This window comes from Amblyomma maculatum, chromosome 8 (assembly GCF_055883805.1).
Source record: "Amblyomma maculatum isolate TAMU_Amacu chromosome 8, ASM5588380v1, whole genome shotgun sequence".
Lineage (NCBI taxonomy): Eukaryota > Metazoa > Arthropoda > Arachnida > Ixodida > Ixodidae > Amblyomma > Amblyomma maculatum.
In genome coordinates, this window is record NC_139351.1 from 68,733,545 (window position 1) to 68,754,766 (window position 21,222).

Consider the following 21,222-nt stretch of genomic DNA (forward strand, 5'->3'; position numbering starts at 1 on the left):
AAGTGAAGTATGCCCATATCATTTTCATCTTCTTTCATCGCGATTCCGTGTTCCACTTCAATTTTGTCTTCTTCGCAGCTGTCGAGGCGCGCATACGGCATACGTTTGGGCACGCTCTGGCACCGCATCAGCCGCTCGTGCTCGGGCTGTGATATCCGAAACGGTCGACCGTAATTCCTGCTCCGCTTCGACGTTGGGAACAATGCCCGGTAAGCGCGTATTTATCGAGGTCTGCTTTGCCGATGGCGGCTCTAAGACACGTGCAACTACGGCTGCTGTGTGGCTCTATGCAGTGCAATGCGGAAAATAGGAGTAGCGCCTCTTCGAGCTCGTCTTCGTTGCCTCAGGGAGCAATGCGAAGGCCGATGGCAGGTCTCTCACATGATGTTGTTTTTGCGTTTGAAACAATGTTGAGCCCATAGCGCACTAGAATTATTTTTGCTTTTAATTCGTCTTCAGTCAGAAATGTGGTTAACGAAAATAGAAGACCCACTATGCGTTGCCAATGTTAAAGCGATATAGCTGTTTAGTGGCACAGGTTTAGAGGAAATACTTCGCTGTTCTAGGTTCTCGAAACATCATCACAGTCGGCTGCTCGGATTATGTTGGGTACTGCATTTTTCTTTTTGTCTTAATAAATTAGCTTTTAGAGTTGTAGGATCGTAGTCGGTGTGAAGCCTTCGATGCATAATACCTTAGCTGCTGACAGAATAATGTGAGTTCCTACTCATCTTAATTTTCCCACCGGTAATATGGCAGACATCTCAATGCCGAAGCCACAAAGCAGAAGAAAGTTTTGCTTTAACCACACCAAATTACCGACCGATCATTTTTCATTTATTCTTTGTGGACACAACATGCTTATGAACAGGCTGCATACTTGCAAGTATACGATGCTGTTCTGTATAAGCCTCCTACCGGGCTGATCAAAGGCACAGTTACAATGCTTGGCTTCCAGACACTGGAGTTTTCAAGTCGAGAGTGCGTGAAACATTCAGCTGGGTGAACAATAGAAAGCATGGAAGAGATGCTGAAATTAGGAGTGAATGATTCAGTCTCCTCGAGGGCAGCGCTTTATGCGCAGGGTGACAACAGTCTACGCTAGGTTGCCATGAAAAATAGAAAGGAAATCCCCTTTTCGCCGGAGCTTAAAATACTTGCCGACATTACCCAAGGCCGTTGGAGGGATATCGGCAATGTATAAAATGCTTTAGAGGGTGAGGGATGCTCTTAAATCTAATATCACAGCACTAAAGTATTCGCGAATAGTACGCGATGCTATCGGCAGCTTCAAGATATGCCGCGAGGGGTGAAATTTCTCCGCTTCGTTCGCTTATTCCTTAGAATCTGACGAACATCGGTGGACATATGATAGTAGTTTCTAACAGACGAGGCTCAATCGGTGCAATTTACTGCCGAATATGTCCGGTTTGATAGAAACAGAAAATACGTTTTCCACCTAACATTTGTCATAGCCATCACTAATGCTCATATGTGCGTTCGCATTCTGCTGTGCCATTTTAAAAACGAAATACGTTCTTGCTTCGCGGGTGACCTTGAAGTGCGTGGAGAAAAGAAAGGGGCGCTTACAATTCGTCTTATGAGTAAGGGCAACAGACATAGCCCTTTTAATTCGGGAGTTTACAGCTGTATTATTAATGAGGTGGGTTTTGTGCAAGGAAGGCGCTTTTTCTGACTCGCTTCTCTGTGAACGTTTGATGATGATGTCGGATTGAATGCTTGGCACAGTCAACCTCCAACTTCACTGCCTAGTGAATGATAGCTGTGAAGCGAAATGGTATGAAACTGAAATGCAGCGCAAAAAACGACTGCATCCCTGTTTTCATGTGAAATCAAGCGCGAAGTTTTCGAGATCTTTTTTCAAAATCGATATGTCAACTTTGTTGTGCTTGTGGCGAAGGCCTTCCGAGTCCGAGTCCTGTCCGCTGAAGCTTAACATTTTAAGAGGAAAGGGCAAGACAACTATAAAGTGATTGCACATCAAAAGTGGACTGTGGTTTAGCTTCGGGTAACCCTAATGTGAAACGATAGCTCCGCTGTCGGTGTTGGGGGAGAAGCGTCGATGCGACGGGGGCGCCGGCGGACATCTGTGATGCTCGTCGCTCACGCCTTGCAGCATCCTCTCGGCGGCGTTTCGTAAGACGCTCCTCACGTTGTTCCGTCATTTCGCCGCTCTTTTGACTTTAGCCCCTTCTCTTCTCCTCCGCAAACGTTCAGCTCGCAACGCAATGTCCTTCGGATCGTCAGATGCAGCCACCTGACGATCGTAAAGAGCACGGCTTCTCACTCTTCCTCCGAATCCATGGCGCGGTTCTGGCCGCTGTTATTGTTGTTGCGGCTCTAGGAAGAAGGAAACGAAAATGCACGGGCCTGCTACTGGCTCTGTAGCTGAGCCACCTCCGCTGCGAGAAAAAATTTATTTATAGGAAGGGAAAGGCACGGTAACTGTCTCACTTGATTTCTGTGGACACCGCAACCGCGCCGTAAGGGAAGGGAGGAAGATGGGAGTGAAAGTGGAAAGAGAGAAAGAGGAGCCGTAATGGAGGCTACGGAGTAATTTCGACCACCTGGGGATCTTTAACGTGCGCTGACATCGCACAGCACACGGACGCCACTTCGTTTCGCAAGTAGGCAAGAAAGAAAAGAAAAGGGAGAGAAAGACGCGCGCCGCAACAACAGCCGTCGTCCACCACCACCGAAGCGGTGGCGGGTGCAATGACGGCCTACAACAGATAAAAATCGGTGGCTGGCTAGCCCCCGCCGCTAGCGGCGTTGACCTACCGTCCCAGCCCCGTAGGGCCAGGAACTCGCACCCTTCTCGGAGTCAACGAGGCGCGCCGCGCCTCTTTATATGCTCGAGATTGACGTCAGCGATCATGTACCTCGCCACACAGCTGCTTACGCGTTAAGCTACTTCCCACGTCAGTTGTCCTTCGACTATGATCTTGACCTTTGATGGCCTTAACCTTTGATGGGAACAAAGGTACCCCACATGGCTGTGGCTTAAGTTTCAACTTGACCTGCAAGCTTCTTGAAGGTCATCGGAAGTACACGACGACCTTGGCTTTACCTCGCGCAGGGAAACTATAGTTTTGTAATATCATCATCATCATCATCATCATCATCATCATCATCATCATCATCATCATCATCATCATCAGCCTGATTATACCCACTGCAGGGCGAAGGCCTCTCCCATATTTCTCCACTTAACCCGGTTCTGTGCTAGCTGCATCCACTTGACCCCTGCGAACTTCTTAATCTCATCCGCCCACCTAACTTTCTGCCGCCCCCTGCTACGCTTCGCTTCCCTTGGAATCCAGTTTGTTACCCTCAGCGACCATCGGTTATCCTCTCTTCGCACTACATGTCCTGCCCATGTCCATTTCTTCTTCTTAATTTCTACTAGAATGTCGGTAACTTGAGTTATTTCTCTGACCCACTCTGCACGCTTTCTATCTCTTAATGTTACCCCTACCATTTTTCGTTCCATAGCCCTCTGGGTTGTCCTCAACTTAAGTAGAACTCTCTTGGTTAGCCTCCACGCTTCAGCCCCATAGGTGAGTACAGGCAAGATGCAACTGTTGTATACTTTCCTCTTGAGCGTTGTATACTTTGTAATATGGTACAAGCAATAACTGAGCAGCGTATACCAGGAGTCGTACTATTTCCCTTCCCATTTTGAATCCATATGCATGTCAAGTTCGAGGCTAGTTGGCGATAAAAGTAAAGACGAGGACATATCTCCAATTCAATGCTCATAACTGCAAACGTAGGTCTCCACAGGGTACTGAGGAAGGTATTGTGTCTGCCTTTTCCTCAAAACCAAACCAAATATATGCGGTAGCCCTACCGCGATGGCGCAGTGGTTATGGTTCAATGGGGCGAAACGTTGAGGCGTCCTTCTGCTGTGCTATGTCAATGAACATTAGCTACCCAGTTGGTAGAAATTACTCCGTAGCCCTCCGCAATGGCCCCTCCTTTTTTATTTTCACTTTACCTTTATTCCGTAGCCCTCCGCAATGGCCCCTCCCTTTTTATTTTCATTTTACCTCCCACCTTCCTTACTTTCCCTTATGGCGCGGTTCAGATGTCCACAGAACAAGAGTGACATATACTGCGCTTTTCCTTTCCAGTAAATCAATTTGCTAATATTACGCGAAACAACGCTAAACACTGCTTTCACATGTCCTGATGAGTTTAGGCGGAGTGAAATTGCAGTGCATTGCTTTGCTCTACGCAAACCTTTTTGTTGTGCAAAAAAGTGAACGCTCTCTATCCTGACGCTCATTTGCACTGCCTTAATGGTTAATCAAAGCACAAGGTGACCTTGTGGTGAAGACGAGAGACAAACTTGCTGAGCACACATGAATTAACATTTATTATTTCCCATAAAGGCTGCCTCAGGAACATTACGCGACAGCTGAGACTAATGTTGAGATTGTACTGCTTCCCGTCGTCATCAATTGAATGCGCTCTGCATTTCCACCCAATTAAGCGCCATCTTGATTGATAGATGACGCTTCTTGCAGGAGGCCGCAGAATGCAGGAAAGCTGCCTCTCTTCGCCGCGTTCTTCTTCCGAAGAGAGCTCCTCGGAATCCCCTGTTGACAGCCGCAACACGTCGAGGGCAGTTTCCTCGAGAAGTTCCGTGTCGGCCAACGGTCAGTATGGCCCTCTGTTTAGGCGGCTGCCATGCCCTGTACTTCAAGGCGATCTTAAACGACAGCGCCCAGTAATGCCTCCTGCGGCACCATGTCCTATTGCTGGCATCAAAGTGATCATGACCGAGCAGTTCAGTAAAGCCTTCCAAACTGAATGGAGCAGTCTTCATTCGGTGTCCACAAAGGTGCAAATTCTGGGAAACGGTGTCAGGAGCCATCGGTGGCAGTTGTTTTCTGATGCAGGTGCTGTGTTTCAAGCCTCTTCATTAGAATTGAACCCTTCCAAATCAAGAATAGCAATATATAGAAGCTAAATATAGCATTTTGCTTAACAATTATAAATTACATTTCATACTGTATACCTACTACTGTATATCGCGTTAGTGTCAGGTGCAACACACGGTACGCAATGTAACTCTCTGGTGCGGCATGGTATGGTTCCAAGGTTTTTTTCACGACTCGTGTACGAACCATTTTCCGCGGAACCATAATGTCGGACATATCGTCATGAATAAGGAAGGGTTCGTGTTAGGAGGCAATGATGTGTTATGCTTGCAGACACTGCATTAATAAAAGTTTTGTGTACCTTTTTAGGCAGTCACGGCTCACTGCAATTTTCTTTAAATCCTTGGCACGGCGCTTAGAAGAAAGCGCTAACAGCAGCGTTCCTTTGACAGACACAAGAGTCCTTCAAGTTCTATAGTAAACATACAAGTGCTGATGTCGCTGAGGACGCGGGTCATGTCCAAGAGAACAAGATGTGAGTCTTATAGCAGAGCAGAAGCAAATATAGAATAAGGTCTGATAACAGCTCTGCCGAATCACCGATGTATCGTGAATCGATAAACTAGCAGTAAAGAGAACATACTCGCACAATCCAGTCTGCCCAAGGGCACGTCTAGCTGTTTGTGCAGTCGGTGATGACCAGAAAAAACGACAACGCAATGCGACATCAACGACTTCGAAGCAAGCCATCCCACGTTTTCACTTATGTACCGACTTTCAGAAATCGGTAGATCCGGGAAACAGCACTTTCTAGTTTTCTATTTTGCAGCCGGGGCGCGTGCATGTTAAGGGGAGTTTTATGCGGGATGAACAACGCCAGTCTTCTCGTGTATGGAGATTCCCGCATTCTCCTGCTTCACAAATTCAATATAGCTCGACTGGCACATGAGTGAGCAACGAGGGGCTTGCGTGGTGGCAACGATGTTGGCGCTTTCGGAGATATTCCACCTGTAGTACATCACCTAGCGCAAATATCAACACATAGGACTGCTGCGCAAACCTACACGCCACAAAGGGGCTTTTGAGCCGTATTGAGCCCGTAAAAATTCTAATTCTAGAAGCCAAGTGCACTGCATCTGCTACTTTCCATTCATTATAAATACTGGTCTAGACTCAGCGATCCGATGAAGGCAGGTCTCCGGCCAAACAGCTTAAACAAGAAGCTGAGTTGCATGGGGAAAAATGTGCGGACGGAGAGAGCGCATATTTAATTGCTCGAGGGCATACGATGAACAGTTTCAAACTTAAATTATTAATAAGACATCACGTGGCAATGGCTGAATGGTTATGGCTGTCGGCTGGTAAAAAATGCGATCATATTCCAGTGGCGGCGGCCATTCAACGGAGACGAAAAGTCAGGCTCCGTTGCTGTGCGATGTAAATGCACTTTAGAGAACGCCATGTGGGCGAAATTTTTGTAGCCCTCGATTATGATATCCCGTATCATAGTGCGAATCGCTTTCAGGCGTTAATTCTAGGAAACTAAGTGGACAATTGAAAAAGAAGAGAGAGAACGGTAAGAGGCTATGGTTGACTGCGTGACAGTCGTGAGAGGGAAGGAATTCAAATCACAGTAAACACTTCATGGAAAGCTGTTGCGAGGCTAAGACGTTATAAGTACTCAGAATAAAATAAAGGAAATGAGTGAGGCCAGAGAAAGGAGGTGGGAGGTGGTGAGGAAAAAGGATGCTTGAACATCCTCTGAGACAGCCCTGCTGGTTTGGAATCTTTGTGGATGTGGTTATCTATGTTGAATAAACAGTGTTTTCGGTGGATGGTACACCTGCCAAAATCTTTGCTTTGTACCCTGCAGTGATAGTGAATCGTATTAATACTTGCTCACTTCCGGAGGCAGATCCATTACAGTGTGAGAAAGTGTGGTGACCTCGGTTGCCCCTTAAGTGTCGAAAGACTATACTGGTCATTATTGCTTTAGTCCACTTCTTAACAGTACTCAATGCCATCCTCACTGTGGCTGCTCTCGAGCAGTTTTCGAACTGGTTGGCAGTAGAGTAACTTTAGTTCGTTAATATCAAGGCCTGTTCGGTGCTTTGAGCGCATTAGGAAGTGATTTAGAATACGTATAGTTATTCAGCCTTATTTTGAAATGTAGTGAGTTTGTTCTCTGCAATAAATCTGGTACTGTTATATTTAGGTGCAGGGTTAATGCGGCCTGCTTTGCAGTTAAGGTTTATAAAAATGAAATATTTGAAAGAATTAGATAGCCTCTAATAAGCCAGTTTTGTCATTATCACGTGCTTCTACTTTTTCCACAGAGTTGGGTATATTCCATGGGCGGTTGTCTTTATTTTTGAGTGGCAGGCTAAGTTTTTGTATGTCGTTTGAGCCCCTTTAATTATGCTCGGAACTGTTGGCGTGCCATTTCAGACTAGTTGTTTCTGCTGAATAATATTTACATATTTCTTACACCAGTATGCGTCGCCTGCGTGATTGTGAGAGCGTAATTTGTTCATCAGTGATATCGCCACTATTAGAAGAATGCATAATTTATAATATACGCGGACGACACTAGCATATTCTTCAGTGGTTACATACCCGATGACCTGATTATCCTTGCAAATAACACGCTTTCAGCGCTTGTGCACTGTAATGCTCTGCATATAACTGTTTCAAAAACGAAATCAATATTCTTTCGCCCGAAAGGAAAGATATTAAGTTTCTCCAGACAATGTTGCTATGCCTCGAGTGGTATAGATATTGCTAACGGCTTCAAACCATTAAAAATCTGGTTTGCTGAAAAACTGCTCTAGAATACACATATAGATCATATATGCCTTACAGTTGCTCGTGTGTCTGGCGTGCTATAACAGTATCGCCATGTTTTTGCGACCTCAATTTAACTGCTTCTGTTTAAAACGCTGTTTAAGTCACATTTGCATTAGTGCAACCTAGTTTGAGGAGCTGCTCAAAGACCACTCCTTAAAATGTATATCTCTTTCAAAAGAAAGCATTAGGATTTATTTTCGAACAACCTTATGATTATCCTTCCGCAGCTCTTTTCTACAATAGCAATGTGACGAGAATATTTAATCTCTATCATATATGTCTGTCCCTTCGCTACAAAAACACGGGAGAAAATTTCAACTATATCTCCAATCGCTAAACTGGAGCTCCTAGTGCATACCCGCTACGCCATCTACAACACTAGGTTTAACACGCCACGAACTATCTACGGAATACAAGATGATTAGATATTATGTTCCCGCATTACTCAACTGCCTCCTTGATGCAGGCGTTGACATTAATAAATGCAGCAATGCTGACTTGCGGATCTTCTTTCACTATATGATACGCATTTTTGTTTCATAGTTCGGCGTTGTCATGTAATTATATAGGGTCGAAATATGTAGCCTCGTTGATTGCTTAGTGCCACCCGTCAGTACGCCATGATCATGTTGTCTTCGTTCATGTCTGTAGAAAATCGCTTTTTCTTGCTTTGTCAATATGGTTACTACAGTAAAATTGTTATAATATCTGTATACAAAGGTTTAAATAAAGCTTTCAATATATGCTCTGAATTTTCGTATGCTACTTGTACTTTGTGCTATATCGCGCAATTAGTTTGTGTTTTCGCTGTTTATCCATAGGTTGTGAATTATGCCTTAGGTTTACTTGTTTTCATGCCACTAATGTTGGCGTTGTAGCTGGATGTTGTGGGCCTCGGGAGCTTGTCAAGCGGCGGCATTTTTTTCCTGGTGCCCCACTGTTCTCTGTAGCAATAAATAAATAAATAAACTAAAAAAGAAGTGATGCCGTAAAGAGCGAAATACAATAAGTAAGAATCAGTTTTTATTATGTTTTGTTGCTTCTTTCTAGCATTGAGCATGGGCCCATCCGAATATCTTCACCCGCCCGCTGGCTGGATAAGAAAACCAGGTCCCTGGTCCCCTTCATACAGCGCTCCTAATCTACGGCCAGAGATAACCGGTACGTAAAGGTGCGCGCTATATAAAAAACGAGTAACACTTAGCTGTGTGTGAATGCTCTAAGATTTAAAAAAAAATTATCGAAGGTTAAAAGTGCATCTTCGGAATAAGTATAAATTTGCAAATACGGCTTCAAAATGTTTGAAAACGTTTTGAATACTTCGTAGGAAGCGTGAATCAAGAAAGCCTGCCATATTTTAATTTCCTGACTATTCCAGCAACCCGGACTGTAGACAACGCGTAGGATTCGCAAGTTCAGCTACCTATAGGTTGAGCGCCGGGCAACTTAAGATGGCAACCTTAGCTGCGGTTAAGTGGTTTCTATCAGATGCATGCTTTGCTTTTGCCGCTGCGTATTTTGAAAAAAAATAAAAAAAATGACCCCACTATTACACTTGCCATCCCTGCAGTCACCTACAGTAATGAAGCATGTTAAAAGATATCGCGAAAATGTGATGCGTTTTGTTTTCCCGCTAATATTTGGCATTTTTTTGTTTCTTGTGCAGCCAAACCCTTAATAGGTTTGTCTAAATCACCTTGCCTGCAAGGATGATACATGATCCGGCTTTAAATCCCTAGCAGAGCGTCATTAACTACACTTGGACTATGTCTGAAAACAGCACGAGGAATGAGGGGCCGTGCAAATTGAACTATATTTATGCCTCCCACCACTCTCTAAACTTGAGTGTTTTTGTTGTGGTAGACGGGGCGAAGAAGCACCTTGTCCCAATTTACCAGAATAAATAGATGGAACGGTGCACAAGCTACTGTGCCATAAAACAGAGAATGAGAACCATTCCATAAGAAGAATGCCCGCCGTGGTGACACATTGGTTAAGATGCCCAATTACTCTACCGAAGTGCCCGGACCGAAGGCGACCGCCGGTGGCTGAATTTCTATGGAGGTGGAACGGAGAGGCGCTCGTGTGTTGTGCGATGTCAGTACAGGTTAAAGATCTCCATTGGGTTGAAATTACTCCGCAAACCTCCACTAGGTCATCTCTTTTTCTCTTTTCGCTTTTACTCCTTCCTTGCTCGCTCCCCTTGAGGCACGGGTCATGTGTCCGCAGAAAAGTAAGATTGATACTCCACCTTGTAGACCAGGGAGAAAGGGTGGGGGGAGGCATTTGAGAATAGTGAGGATGAGCGAAGTTGTGCGGACTGCTTCCGAATTTCCGGGAGCAGATTGCGGAATTGGGATTGAGTCAAGGATAAACTGGCCTCTCAAAACGTGTACTTGATAAGCAAGCACGTCATGGCCAGGAGACAACGTGGGGAGGAGACAACGCACCGGGACTGGGGCACACATGCCGCTAGAAGAGATTGGACTCCACTCAATACCGTGCAACTCGCACGTCGGACACCCGAGACGCTTTGCACTGCAGCTATGACTAGCAAGGCAGCCAGAGCTCGAGCTTTATCGACTCCGTCATCAATAAACGCCGTATATACTGCCTATCCTTCCTGTCTCACGCGTGCTCTCAAAATTAGAAATCTGGCTCCCTCTCGCGTTTTGTTTTCGTTCTGAGCCATGCCTTTAACGTTGCGAAATTGTGTTTAGCCCAGGCTGACGCTGTCGCGTGGCCTTTATAATTGTTTTTCTTAGCGGGGGGGGGGGGGGGGGGGGGGGGTTGGAGATGAGGGCTGTCGTGGTTACCGCGGAGCTCTGCTTGACAAAGACTGCTGTAAACAAACTAAAGTAAGAAAAATGCAGATCGCCATGTGTGCCGGTTCCTATCTGCCCTGCGAAGCTATGCGGAAATATTTTCCGGGAAATCCAGGCCCTCCGTAGCGCACACATGGCGTTACCTTTCTTATGACATTTCATTCAGCGGTAGTGCGAATTAGGGCACTGGAACGTAGGTAGTAATTTATTGGGGTTTTCCAGGAGCGCCGGGTACTGGATGATGCGCGACCATTGCCATCTGCCTTCATCTCTCGGTACATGGGGCGAGGAGCGGATTAATGCGAGGAGGTGTTCGCCTGGCGCTCTCTCAATGTCGCGGCTGCCTGTCTTCTCAGTCCTGCTTTGGCCAGATGTCGCTATTTTAGAACTCCTGTTGTCCCCTTCGCCAAATAAGCGACCGCTCAAGCGGAGCTTGAGGTGTGCACTTGTGAAATGGGGAAGAGGGCAACGCAGCCTTCTAGAGTGCACAGTATAGTAGCTTGTCTTTGCGGAAGTGAGAGTGTTAGCCCTCCTGTGTTCCACGGCTTGCCTACCAGTGATGGGACAACACGGCATTCGGTAATTTCCACGCGACGTACGTGCAGGTAAAGTGGAAGAAGTAATCTTCCCCGCAGTGACTCCGCGGTTTGTGCCTTCATCCGCAAATCGCGAAGGGTTTCGCACAGATGAACACGACAAGATGTTGTTATGCTCACATTTTATAGATTGAATTTGCGAGTGATAAGCAGACAGGGTTGTCTTGCTGTAAAGCATCAAGACAAGGTCCTCTGAAGGAGGAGGTTATTCAAGAAGGGTTTCGGACTTATCTGGTACTAAAGAGGCATGGCCGACTTGGTGGCTAACATTTGCACATGCCAAGAATAACACATGGGCTCTTCCCTAACCCACCGCGTCTTTCTGGTGACGTCATCACATGGCGTTTACCACAGAAGGCGGAACGGTTTGTTTGTCGCCCGTAATTTCCGTGCCTGTGGTTTCGCATCAAATGTCTGCGTTTTCGCTCCAGGCCTTCACACCACAGGAGGCGGCGAGAGAGTGCGGTCAAGATCACCTGCGTTGTAATTCGGATACATCAGCAGTTGACTTTTCGAGGGATTATGCATAGAGATCTACATGTGACCCATGTCGATATTTCTGGTTCGACTCTGAGAAAAAAAAAACCCTTTCTCCTCTCCTATCTAGCGGTCTCGTGACGCGACATGGTGATGGCTCGCTACATACAGACGGGAGGGTGAAATAGGGATTCCGCTGTTTCTGCCTACACGGAGACCGCTAAATGACAGAGCCAGCACGCAGATTTTTCCGAGTGCTGAAAACTGATAGAAGTTAACAAAAATGCGAGGAGGTCCGTTCGTCATTCTTGGAATGCTGTGCCCCTCTCATGCGCACTTCTGCCTATGTAGCCGGATGCCTTTATTCGCAGGAGAACGAGACGCCACAGGCTATAGGGGCACCTTATGTAAATCCGCGGACAAGGCAGTGTGCCTAACAGATTGGGCTGCCCTTTGACGACGGCATGTTTTTCCGCAAACGATTTGCAACCTGGCGGAAGGATACAGCGCCCGCGAAATCTAATACACTCTCGTTGCATCGCTTGTTCCGTTTACGAAAAGCTAAAGGCACTGGACGTGGTGATGTTCTTATTTAAACTTAACCGAACGGGCTCTGGGGGCAGCTGCATTGGGCCTTGCAAGTAAAGGACTGAAATCATTCGTAACTGCGATAACGATACTCAATATTTCTGCTGTGCGCTGTGTGTTTTATCTGCTATGTGGACAGCAGAAGTTACTTTCAGTATGCCACACACACACACACACACACACACACACACACACACACACACACACACACACACACACACACACACACACACACACACACACACACACACACACACACACACACACACACACACACACACACACACACACACACACACACACACACACACACACACACACACACACACACACACACACACACACACACACACACACACACACACACACACACACACACACACACACACACACACACACACACACACACACACACACACACACACACACACGCGCGCGCGCGCGCGCACACGCGCACGCGCACGCGCACACGCGCACGCGCACACGCACGCGCACGCACATGCACACGCGCGCACACACACACACACACACGCACGCGCACACGCGCACACGCGCACGCACATGCACACGCGCGCACACATGCATACGCGCGCACACACACACACACACGCACGCACGCACACATGCACACGCGCGCACACACACACACGCACACGCACACATGCACACACACGCACACGCGCACGCGCGCGCACACGCGCACACGCGCACACACACGCACACGCGCACACACACGCACACACACACACGCACACGCACACGCACGCACGCAAGCCGTAAACGGCAATCACTCAGTATTCTCACGTGCTAGCCCCAGATGATGAAGAGGCGGAAATTGGTGGAAAGCTTCCCACTCAATGCAGGTAGAGAAGCGCCTCCGGTGCCCTACAGACCCCCGCCTTCAGTTCCCGTGGCTGCAGCAGGTCCGACACGCAAGAGCCCCTTCCTGGTGACGTCGGTAGACAGCGTCGGCTCACACAACCAGCTCTACTTCCAGAGCCAGCCGCCGTCTGTGCAACTGAGCAGACCTACTACTGCGGCCGGCGCCGGCGAATCTCGGAGAAGTCGTGAGTGGCTGCTGTCTTTTTGAGTTGTATCATGACCGTGACGCCACGCAGTTGTATGCAAGGCTTTAAGCGTGGTTACGGATTTGAAGAACTGACTTATATTCTGATAGAAAAATTTTGATGTTTCCGTCAAAATTCCCCCATCAGAATTGAGTCAGAAAATCAGAATATAGTCCTGTGTTCTCTAATTATAATATATTCTGACCTATACTGGTCAATTCGGATATTATTCGAAATGAGAGAAAATGCCGTAAATGATAGAAAAATCGTGCCTAAGGCACACCTGTGGCCGACATATGCATGTATACACTGAAAGCGTACATACGTGTACTTTACATCAGTGCGGGTAGAAGTAGCAGGTTGTTTGTTATGTGACCAATCCAGCAATCCAGCATGACCAGTCTATTTTGGCGACCGTAAGTTAGACGGCAAAGATTTAAAAGGAGAATCTTCCCTCTGTAGGTGTGCTTTCCTCGCGCAACTGTGGGTGGTCCGGATGGTGTAACCGAGCATCACGATGGAGCTCTTAGCTCGGCTGAATTTAATAGTTGAAAGTGTATATACAGCAATGAAAACAAGAAGTAGATAACAAGCATAAGGAATGTGGCAGAAGTTTCCTATTTCCTATTACCTGTCATGGTATGAAATGATAACTAACGGAGTGTTTACTAGTTGTGGAATGGACAGTTCAATGTGTGTTTCGTTCGTTGAGAACCATATTTTTATTATCGTTAAATAATAAGAACGCAATCTTCAAATGCACATTTAAACCCTTGCCTAATCTGGCCTATTCTTAGTTAGATCGACTTCCGTAAGAGCAGGGAATAAAGTTCTGCTCTAAGCATCAAAAATAATTATAAAGTTGGTTATAAATGTGTCTGCCCTCACGTATTACCGCAGGCGTAAGGTATACGCATTCCTTTTTGCTTAGTGCGCGTTGCAAGCTCGTGCAAAGCAATAATCGAAAACTTAGGGGAAGTCACTAGAGGGTCAAGAGACGGGTCGATAATTGTGAACAACTGGCTCCCGCTGAACTATTGTGCCTATTCTTCGCTACCTTCTTGTTTACATGTGAGTATTTAAACTCCGGCTACGACTCTGCAATTTCGGCGAACGCTCTTTATACATAGTTTTCTTTAAATCGCAATAGGGACGTGAAAGTGACCGTCACTGCCTAACTTTAATTTCACGTATTTTTTCATTCATCAGGAGATCCAGATACCGCCAATAACGACCACACGTCAGGTAAGTAATCAAGAGGCTTGCTATGCTTTCTTTAAAAAAAGCTAGAGTTAATTCAGCATTTGCATTTGGACCGAGTTCTGAAACTATTGAAAAATAAATGTCGTGAAATCATACCTCGCAATCACATCATTCTTGGCATTTGGTATAGGGAACTACTCTTTGATGAAGAAGCGGGAATAGTCTTTCCAGAAATGTAATTTTGCGTTGCAAGTGCGCTCTTTTCTTGATGCAGTGATGTTTATGCTCCCCGAGTAGAGAGGATATCAAAGTGAAACGCGCTTTGCATTTACCGCCCCGCGTCTTGTAGAGGAAAGCGTCAGCTCTGTACTCATGCCAGAACCTTGCAATTGTATTCCATACTGCAATATGCCCTGTATTGGAGGAAACAAACCACGTAACACCGGGCCGCGAATGTACTGCTTAGCCCACACATTTGCATTGTTAGGAAATCGAAGCGTAACCAGCGTCCTTAATTTATGATTTTGCATTTTCTAGCGCGCATATTTTTTACTGATCATTTCTTTTAATTTTTTTAACTTTCGTGCTCTTTTAGTTCTGAAAAATCTTGCCTGGAAGTGTTGTGCGCGCTCAGTTGGTGCACGGAAAGAAATGGTTTAGGCCTCGCGTGCGCACTATTCGAAGAATCTTATTTCTGTACTCGCGTGTTGACGTACCTGGGATCACTTTTTGTGGGCATATTTGGCGGACAGCCTCTAATGACAACTTCCGACTGAAGATTTCACGTCTTGTAAGCGATAAGACATACAAGATTTTCGCCTTAACAAGAACTGTTTTAGTACCGCCAGAACTCTGTCCCATTTGGGATATAAATTGCAGAAGCGTCATGCTTTAAATCAACCTTGTTCACTCCATGTCATCACACCACACCAGAGAGCACTTCTGCCACCGACACTGTCAAAGGGAAGAACGAGCTGGATAGTAACGGTGTTACCAGCTAATGACTCTGGCCCATGGACACACACAGCAATGATTTTGACGCTGCCTATCGCGAGCTAGAGGATGTGCGTGGCAGCAATTATTTTTGCCAACTTCATTGCTTCATTCATGGATGTCTATCGTCTCTTCATTGCTTAGACAGAAAATGGGGCGTGCAGGAGTGCCACTCTGACACTTTAGGGTTCCGTGAAAGTCTCTGTCTTGGCGTAAAAATTATAAAGAAATTGAGATATGGTTCCAAAGCGCTTCCGCTGAAAAGCCGGTCTTGCTGAATAAAGTGCACCATTCAACACTTGAACAGGCCGCTTCACCTCCGGGGTTTGGTTTCATGATGGCACACCTCGTTGGTTCACCCTTTCATGCAGAAGGTTCGCAATGTTAGCTTTATATACACTGTGTGGTTCACGCTAAAGAACCCCAGGTGGACGTAATCGCTGGAGGTCAGCAAGACAGTGCTTCTCATGGGCGATGCTTATTCGCAACGGTAAATCACATAGACTAAAATAATACCTGTAGTCCCCTTTATGTGCCGAGAAGAGGGTCCTTAATAACGGTATGCTAATTAATTATTTATGGCAAAAGGCACAATAAATAGTTTTATATACTTGTTCTCCTGCATGCATGTTTCAAGCTGAGAGTTATTTATAGTTAGGGGCGTGTAGTGTTGAATTCTCTTTCTTCATTGCACGAGCACTTACGTGTACTATAATATTGGTCCTTATTTTATGCCTTATTCTAACCTTTTATTTTACATGTAAGTATAATGTAAACATCAAGTTCAAATTTATTTTTTTTTTCGTTTTCAGATTCCAGGTAAGTAGCTGGTTATTAAGTCTCGCTAGGCCACCTTGTTGCGCATCAGAGGCGTGCGTGTGCTTTAATTTTTGGTCTCTAAAATGAAATCTATTACAGCTAGCTTTTAGTTGTAGCATTCGCGAATACTTTTTGTTTATAAAGTGTTTAATTTCTTGTTTTAATTCTGGAAGCAAATACTGCACCGAACAAGGCCTCCTATGACGTAATGCAAGTGACGTGTCCCTGGAGCTCTTCGGCAACAATCTGTCTTCACTGCTTCGTCCGTTAGAATCATCAAACCAAGGCACGAACATATCATCCGTCCGTTACTTATCACGTAAAAGCGGCAGCAGATGGACGCCAGCTTCGGCAGACTTCAAATTCAATTGATTTATTCATCCTTGAAATACAAATTACAAGCGTTCAACGCTGCTGAACCAAATATTGAGCGAAATCATTAGCTGTGGGTGACCGAGCGTTCTTCTTCTCTTTTTTCTTCTTCCTCAGCCCACATATAAAGCCCCGCTTTACCCAAGCCGTATGAACGTGCCTTAGTGGCCTATAGGGGTAACGTGAATGCCATGGTCCTGGAAGGCTGATTCTGACATAACCGTTCCATGTGAAACGAGAGACCCAAGTTGGCAGCTCCTGCCAACTCGTGTGTCACGTGGGGTGTGACGTCACAGCGTCACGTGGGTAAGCCGTAACTGCGGCCGGGTCACGTGAAGGCTTGAAAGTGCAAGTGGTATTGCTTTTCCAATTATAACAAAAAATGTGTACCACACTGTTTGCACCCTTAGCCAGAGGCTAGTCATGGGTCCGAAAAATGAAATACAAATATGCAGGGATAGTAAACTCCTTGATTCCTCAAGATTAATTGGTGATCCAAAGCTGTGGCTCTTCTTAAGGGTAAAGATGGGCGACCACTGGTTCCTAGGAAGCGGGTCAATTGAGGCTGTGGCGGCAGCGCTGTGATAGGTGTGAACCGGTATGCGCCCGTGTAGAGTGAAATGTAGCTGCCCGGTAAATAGTCTGAGGTTGACGAACCTATTCTCGAACCCATAACAACAGCGTTTCTCGCCTCCTATGCCGATTTGGGGCTTTAAGCTCCGAATACCATATCTTATACAGGTTTTCATTTTGTTGCCTATGAATACGAGTAAATGCAACTGGGGTAGAAAGATGGCGTCTGCCTCATGTAGCAGTACACGCTCGGGTGGCCGCGTCGGCTCGTGGTGGCTGCTGCCGCTGGTGGCGTTTGGCGCATGCGCGGGCCTGCTGCTCCTCCTGGCGGTGGCCGTGGTGGGAACCACCTTCACCTACCGGACCGTCATCGCACGCATCGCCGGTAAGCTGCCTATTCTCTCTCACACCGGAGCCGAGGTACGTATGAGAAGGAAGGTATCGAGCTGAGTTTAAACGAATTTCTGCAAAAGGAGTCTTGAGGTGCATGTGCAAGCTTGTGATTGTTCGCTTCGTACAATATGACTCCTTAAAGCTCGAAGATTGGGTTCCTGCAGCGGAATATTCGGGAAGAGGAACTTGCGGGCAAACCTTCTTGTATACTACGCTTGTTCTGGACTCGAATATTTCCTTGCGTGTGACTCATAAGTCATGACCTCAATGTTCGTCATATCGTTTCTACCAATCGCAGCCATTACCTTCGCGTTTTGCAGAGCTACAGCTGTTCTGAAACTGCGTTGCATCGTCATGTCTGACCTGAAGGCTGATATACAGCGCTCAGTACAAAGAAAGAAACCTAAGAGAGCCCGAGTACAATAATGAGGCATCGTAATATTTCTGCCTGTAAAGTGTAGTGTAGTAATAATGTCTTGATATCAAGAGCGATCAATTATTCACTAGTTTTTTTTTTTTTTTTTGAACAGAAAACCTCACGGTGGAACATCAGTAACGACCTGTTTTCGTCTCAGATTTATATTTCTAGCTACAATCCTCGGCTTGGCTTTCACCAGAGTTTTTTAAAAGTTAACCCGCAGTGTGCGTTTGGGTACAGGACATTGTCTCTGCAGATGGGACGCCGGTTTTAACCCCCTGAAAAGGAAATCAGCAGCTCAAAACGCAGATGCTTTCTAGCTTTCCGGATGCGCTAATCTAGTTCCTCTTTCTATTTTTTTCTCTAGCGGCTGAGAGAGCAGCTGGCCAGCACATAGGTAAGTGAGCGCCTCGAGGAGGTATTTCGTGAAATGTACTAAGAGCACATCTTTAACTGAAGCGGGGCAACAGATACGCAACATTTCAGCACGGTTAGATGTTACCGGTCTCATTTGGCCCGCGTGATTCCGCTTGGGAGGCTAGCTTGAGCATCGAAAACCAAATGAATATTGAAAAGCAGGAGGGATCTCTACTTCAGAAGATTGTACAATGAGTTTGAATAACAATCTCCCCAGCCATGGAATGGACGATGGTCGCACATGGAGTAATAGTTAAGTTTGCATTTTGTGACTATATACTTGTTACAGATGGTTTGTCTTTGTTTCCCCATGCAGCGGGCCTTTTCGATTTTTGGCTAATCGCTCTAATTTGTTTCGAACGCTTATCCGGCATTGTTCTCTTATCCGAAGGACCATTCGATAGCAACGTTCTCACCATAACAACAATTTAACTCATTAAAATGGTGAATTTTGCGTGTACCATTCTCTACGTAGATGCGGCAGAATAAGGTGGAATTAGATAGATTATATTAACGAACAATGGTAATCTTGAGTATGATTGCGGTCTCGACTTCATCGGTCTTTTATTAAGAATCCACTTTACTTTGATATTAGTAAATTTCCTTCTAATGGAAATTGAACAAATAAAATTAACAACATTGTTAGTCCTAATGTGCCACAGATTGTGAGATACCACCCGACATATGTAAAAACGTAACTGCGCGACCTTGGAATAGGATGCCTAACTCAGCATTCAAGGATTGCCGTGGATTCCACTCTCATCTCAAACGAGCTGCTCCAGCTGGCAGTTCTTGCCGCGTTATCTCTTGTCAAGTTATCTCTTGCCAGGTTGCACGAACCACCAATTAATCAGTGCCTGGTCGTGTTACCTCCAAACTACCACCAGCTGGAGCCATAGTCGCCCATAGTCGCTCTCAGCGTCATCACCAACAATACTGAAGTTTCGGAAAAATGGGTCATATTCGGCTTTCGCGTTAAACTGCTCCAGGTAATCATAAAACTTCAGGTCAGAACCTGTTTTTTCTAGCGTGCTATGTGAGTCGCTTAAAGAATGCTGCACTGACAACGACTTTCATCCTCACAGCGGACCTTGGAAACAGGAGCGCCTTCCTGACGGAAGACGAAGGTAGGTTTCGATCACTCGAGCCACTCTTGATCTGTATTCTTCCCTCGGATTCAAGATGAGAATATTTGGCCTTTTATTCGGGCGCTTGACTGTGAAAACACTAGGAAGGGAATAGAAACACAAGTCGTGTCCCTGGCAGCCATTCAGAGTATGGGAATATTTGCCTAATAATTAGCAGAATGTTGCAAGTAGGCTTGTTTCGGTGTAATAAATAGCTGCGTTTGGTTGGACACACAAGACCGCGGTTGACGTGTTGCAGTTACTGAGGCTCCAAATTCTAGCTGCATTCCAATATTTTGCTCGGTCTTAGACATACTTTCGCTTCGCCAACTAAAGTGCGAAAATAACCAATCATTGCGAATGGAGCTAGTAATATTTTCTGCATCTATTGTAGCCTGAGTCGCTTTAAGACGTTAAACCACCCAAACAAAAGTGATATTTTCTACGCTGGAACAGAAGGATGCATGACACTTTACAAGCAGATAAAGGTCTTTGAATTTGACGCCGTACCCACTACAACACATAAGAAGCGGACTCTCCGTTTCCACCGAGCTTCGTTCGCATCTCATGTGCACAGTTCCGATATTGTGCGAGAAAAGGGTGTTTATATTTTCTACGCCTAGAGGCGATAAGGATATTTTTTTCTTCAATTCGATATCTAATTTTTCATTCTCGTTTAAATGGCGTATTTAGGTTATCCGATGAGAACTAGCCACCCGATTGCTTTAATTGGAACCTTATCTAGTTTCTGATTGACATATAAATACAAGTTTCTGTAGAAAATTATGCCCGCCAGAAGAAGAAGTTTGCTTCAGAAAATATTTTCTTGCTATTTTAAATCGCTTGCCTATTAGCTACATAGTCTCTTTGTTGAAACAATCAATCGGTATAACAAAGAAATAAAGCTGATGCAAGCATCGTTGAGTTATACGTGTCCGTCGAGACTTGTCGCGTTCGCGGCCGGCCTGCTCCACCAAGGCGTCGGCATGGCCTCCCACCAAGGCGAAGCCATGGCCCTCCTGCCAGGCGTGCCCGAGTACAGCGAGGACCGGGACGACGTAGCCGATGATGGGTCCAACGGGCCGCGGCCCAGGCTGTGGTGCTTCCTGAGGCGCCTGGACCCCCCGCCCTCTTCAGCGGCTGGACCCGCGAAGAGAGCGAGTGCCGCTCCCAGGGGCCTCTGCTCGGCGCTCGTCTACCAGGGAGTGCGGGTCATCTGGAGAGATGCCCAGGCCACCGTCGATATCGTCGAACCATGTGAGGATTCTGCGGTTACCGCAATGGCTAGCTTCGGATTCAGGGTGTGACCAGCAAGCATACCCGTACCTTTGCTATTATAAGACTCGGGCATGTGTGACTTCCATATCAGATATGGGTAGGTAGCCGAAATTACGGAGATAGCACGGCCAGTTAAGGTACTTGTCCTCATTTGATAAAAGAAAATGCTAATAAAGACCACGTACACGAAAATATAGCAGCAAAACAAATAAATGTATAAAGAAAAATACACAGAAAGCGCCGAGCGTTTCAGAGTCCATGGCATTTTTATACGATGATTGGGATTGCAATTGGTGATAGTGTTTTGTACATTTTTCTA

At 46.0% G+C, this 21,222-nt stretch overlaps 1 protein-coding gene across 1 annotated transcript in view; it reads left to right on the forward strand.

Annotated features, from left to right (window-relative positions):
- Positions 1-21,222, forward strand: part of LOC146181414 (uncharacterized) — a 38,964-nt gene that overhangs the window by 1,783 nt on the left and 15,959 nt on the right. The window contains exons 2-8 of the mRNA XM_084575785.1: positions 13,107-13,310; positions 14,520-14,555; positions 16,319-16,325; positions 17,513-17,655; positions 18,449-18,478; positions 19,584-19,625; positions 20,652-20,882. Of these exons, the coding sequence (XP_084431911.1) occupies positions 13,107-13,310; positions 14,520-14,555; positions 16,319-16,325; positions 17,513-17,655; positions 18,449-18,478; positions 19,584-19,625; positions 20,652-20,882 (693 nt within the window). The remainder of the gene's footprint in view (positions 1-13,106; positions 13,311-14,519; positions 14,556-16,318; positions 16,326-17,512; positions 17,656-18,448; positions 18,479-19,583; positions 19,626-20,651; positions 20,883-21,222) is intronic.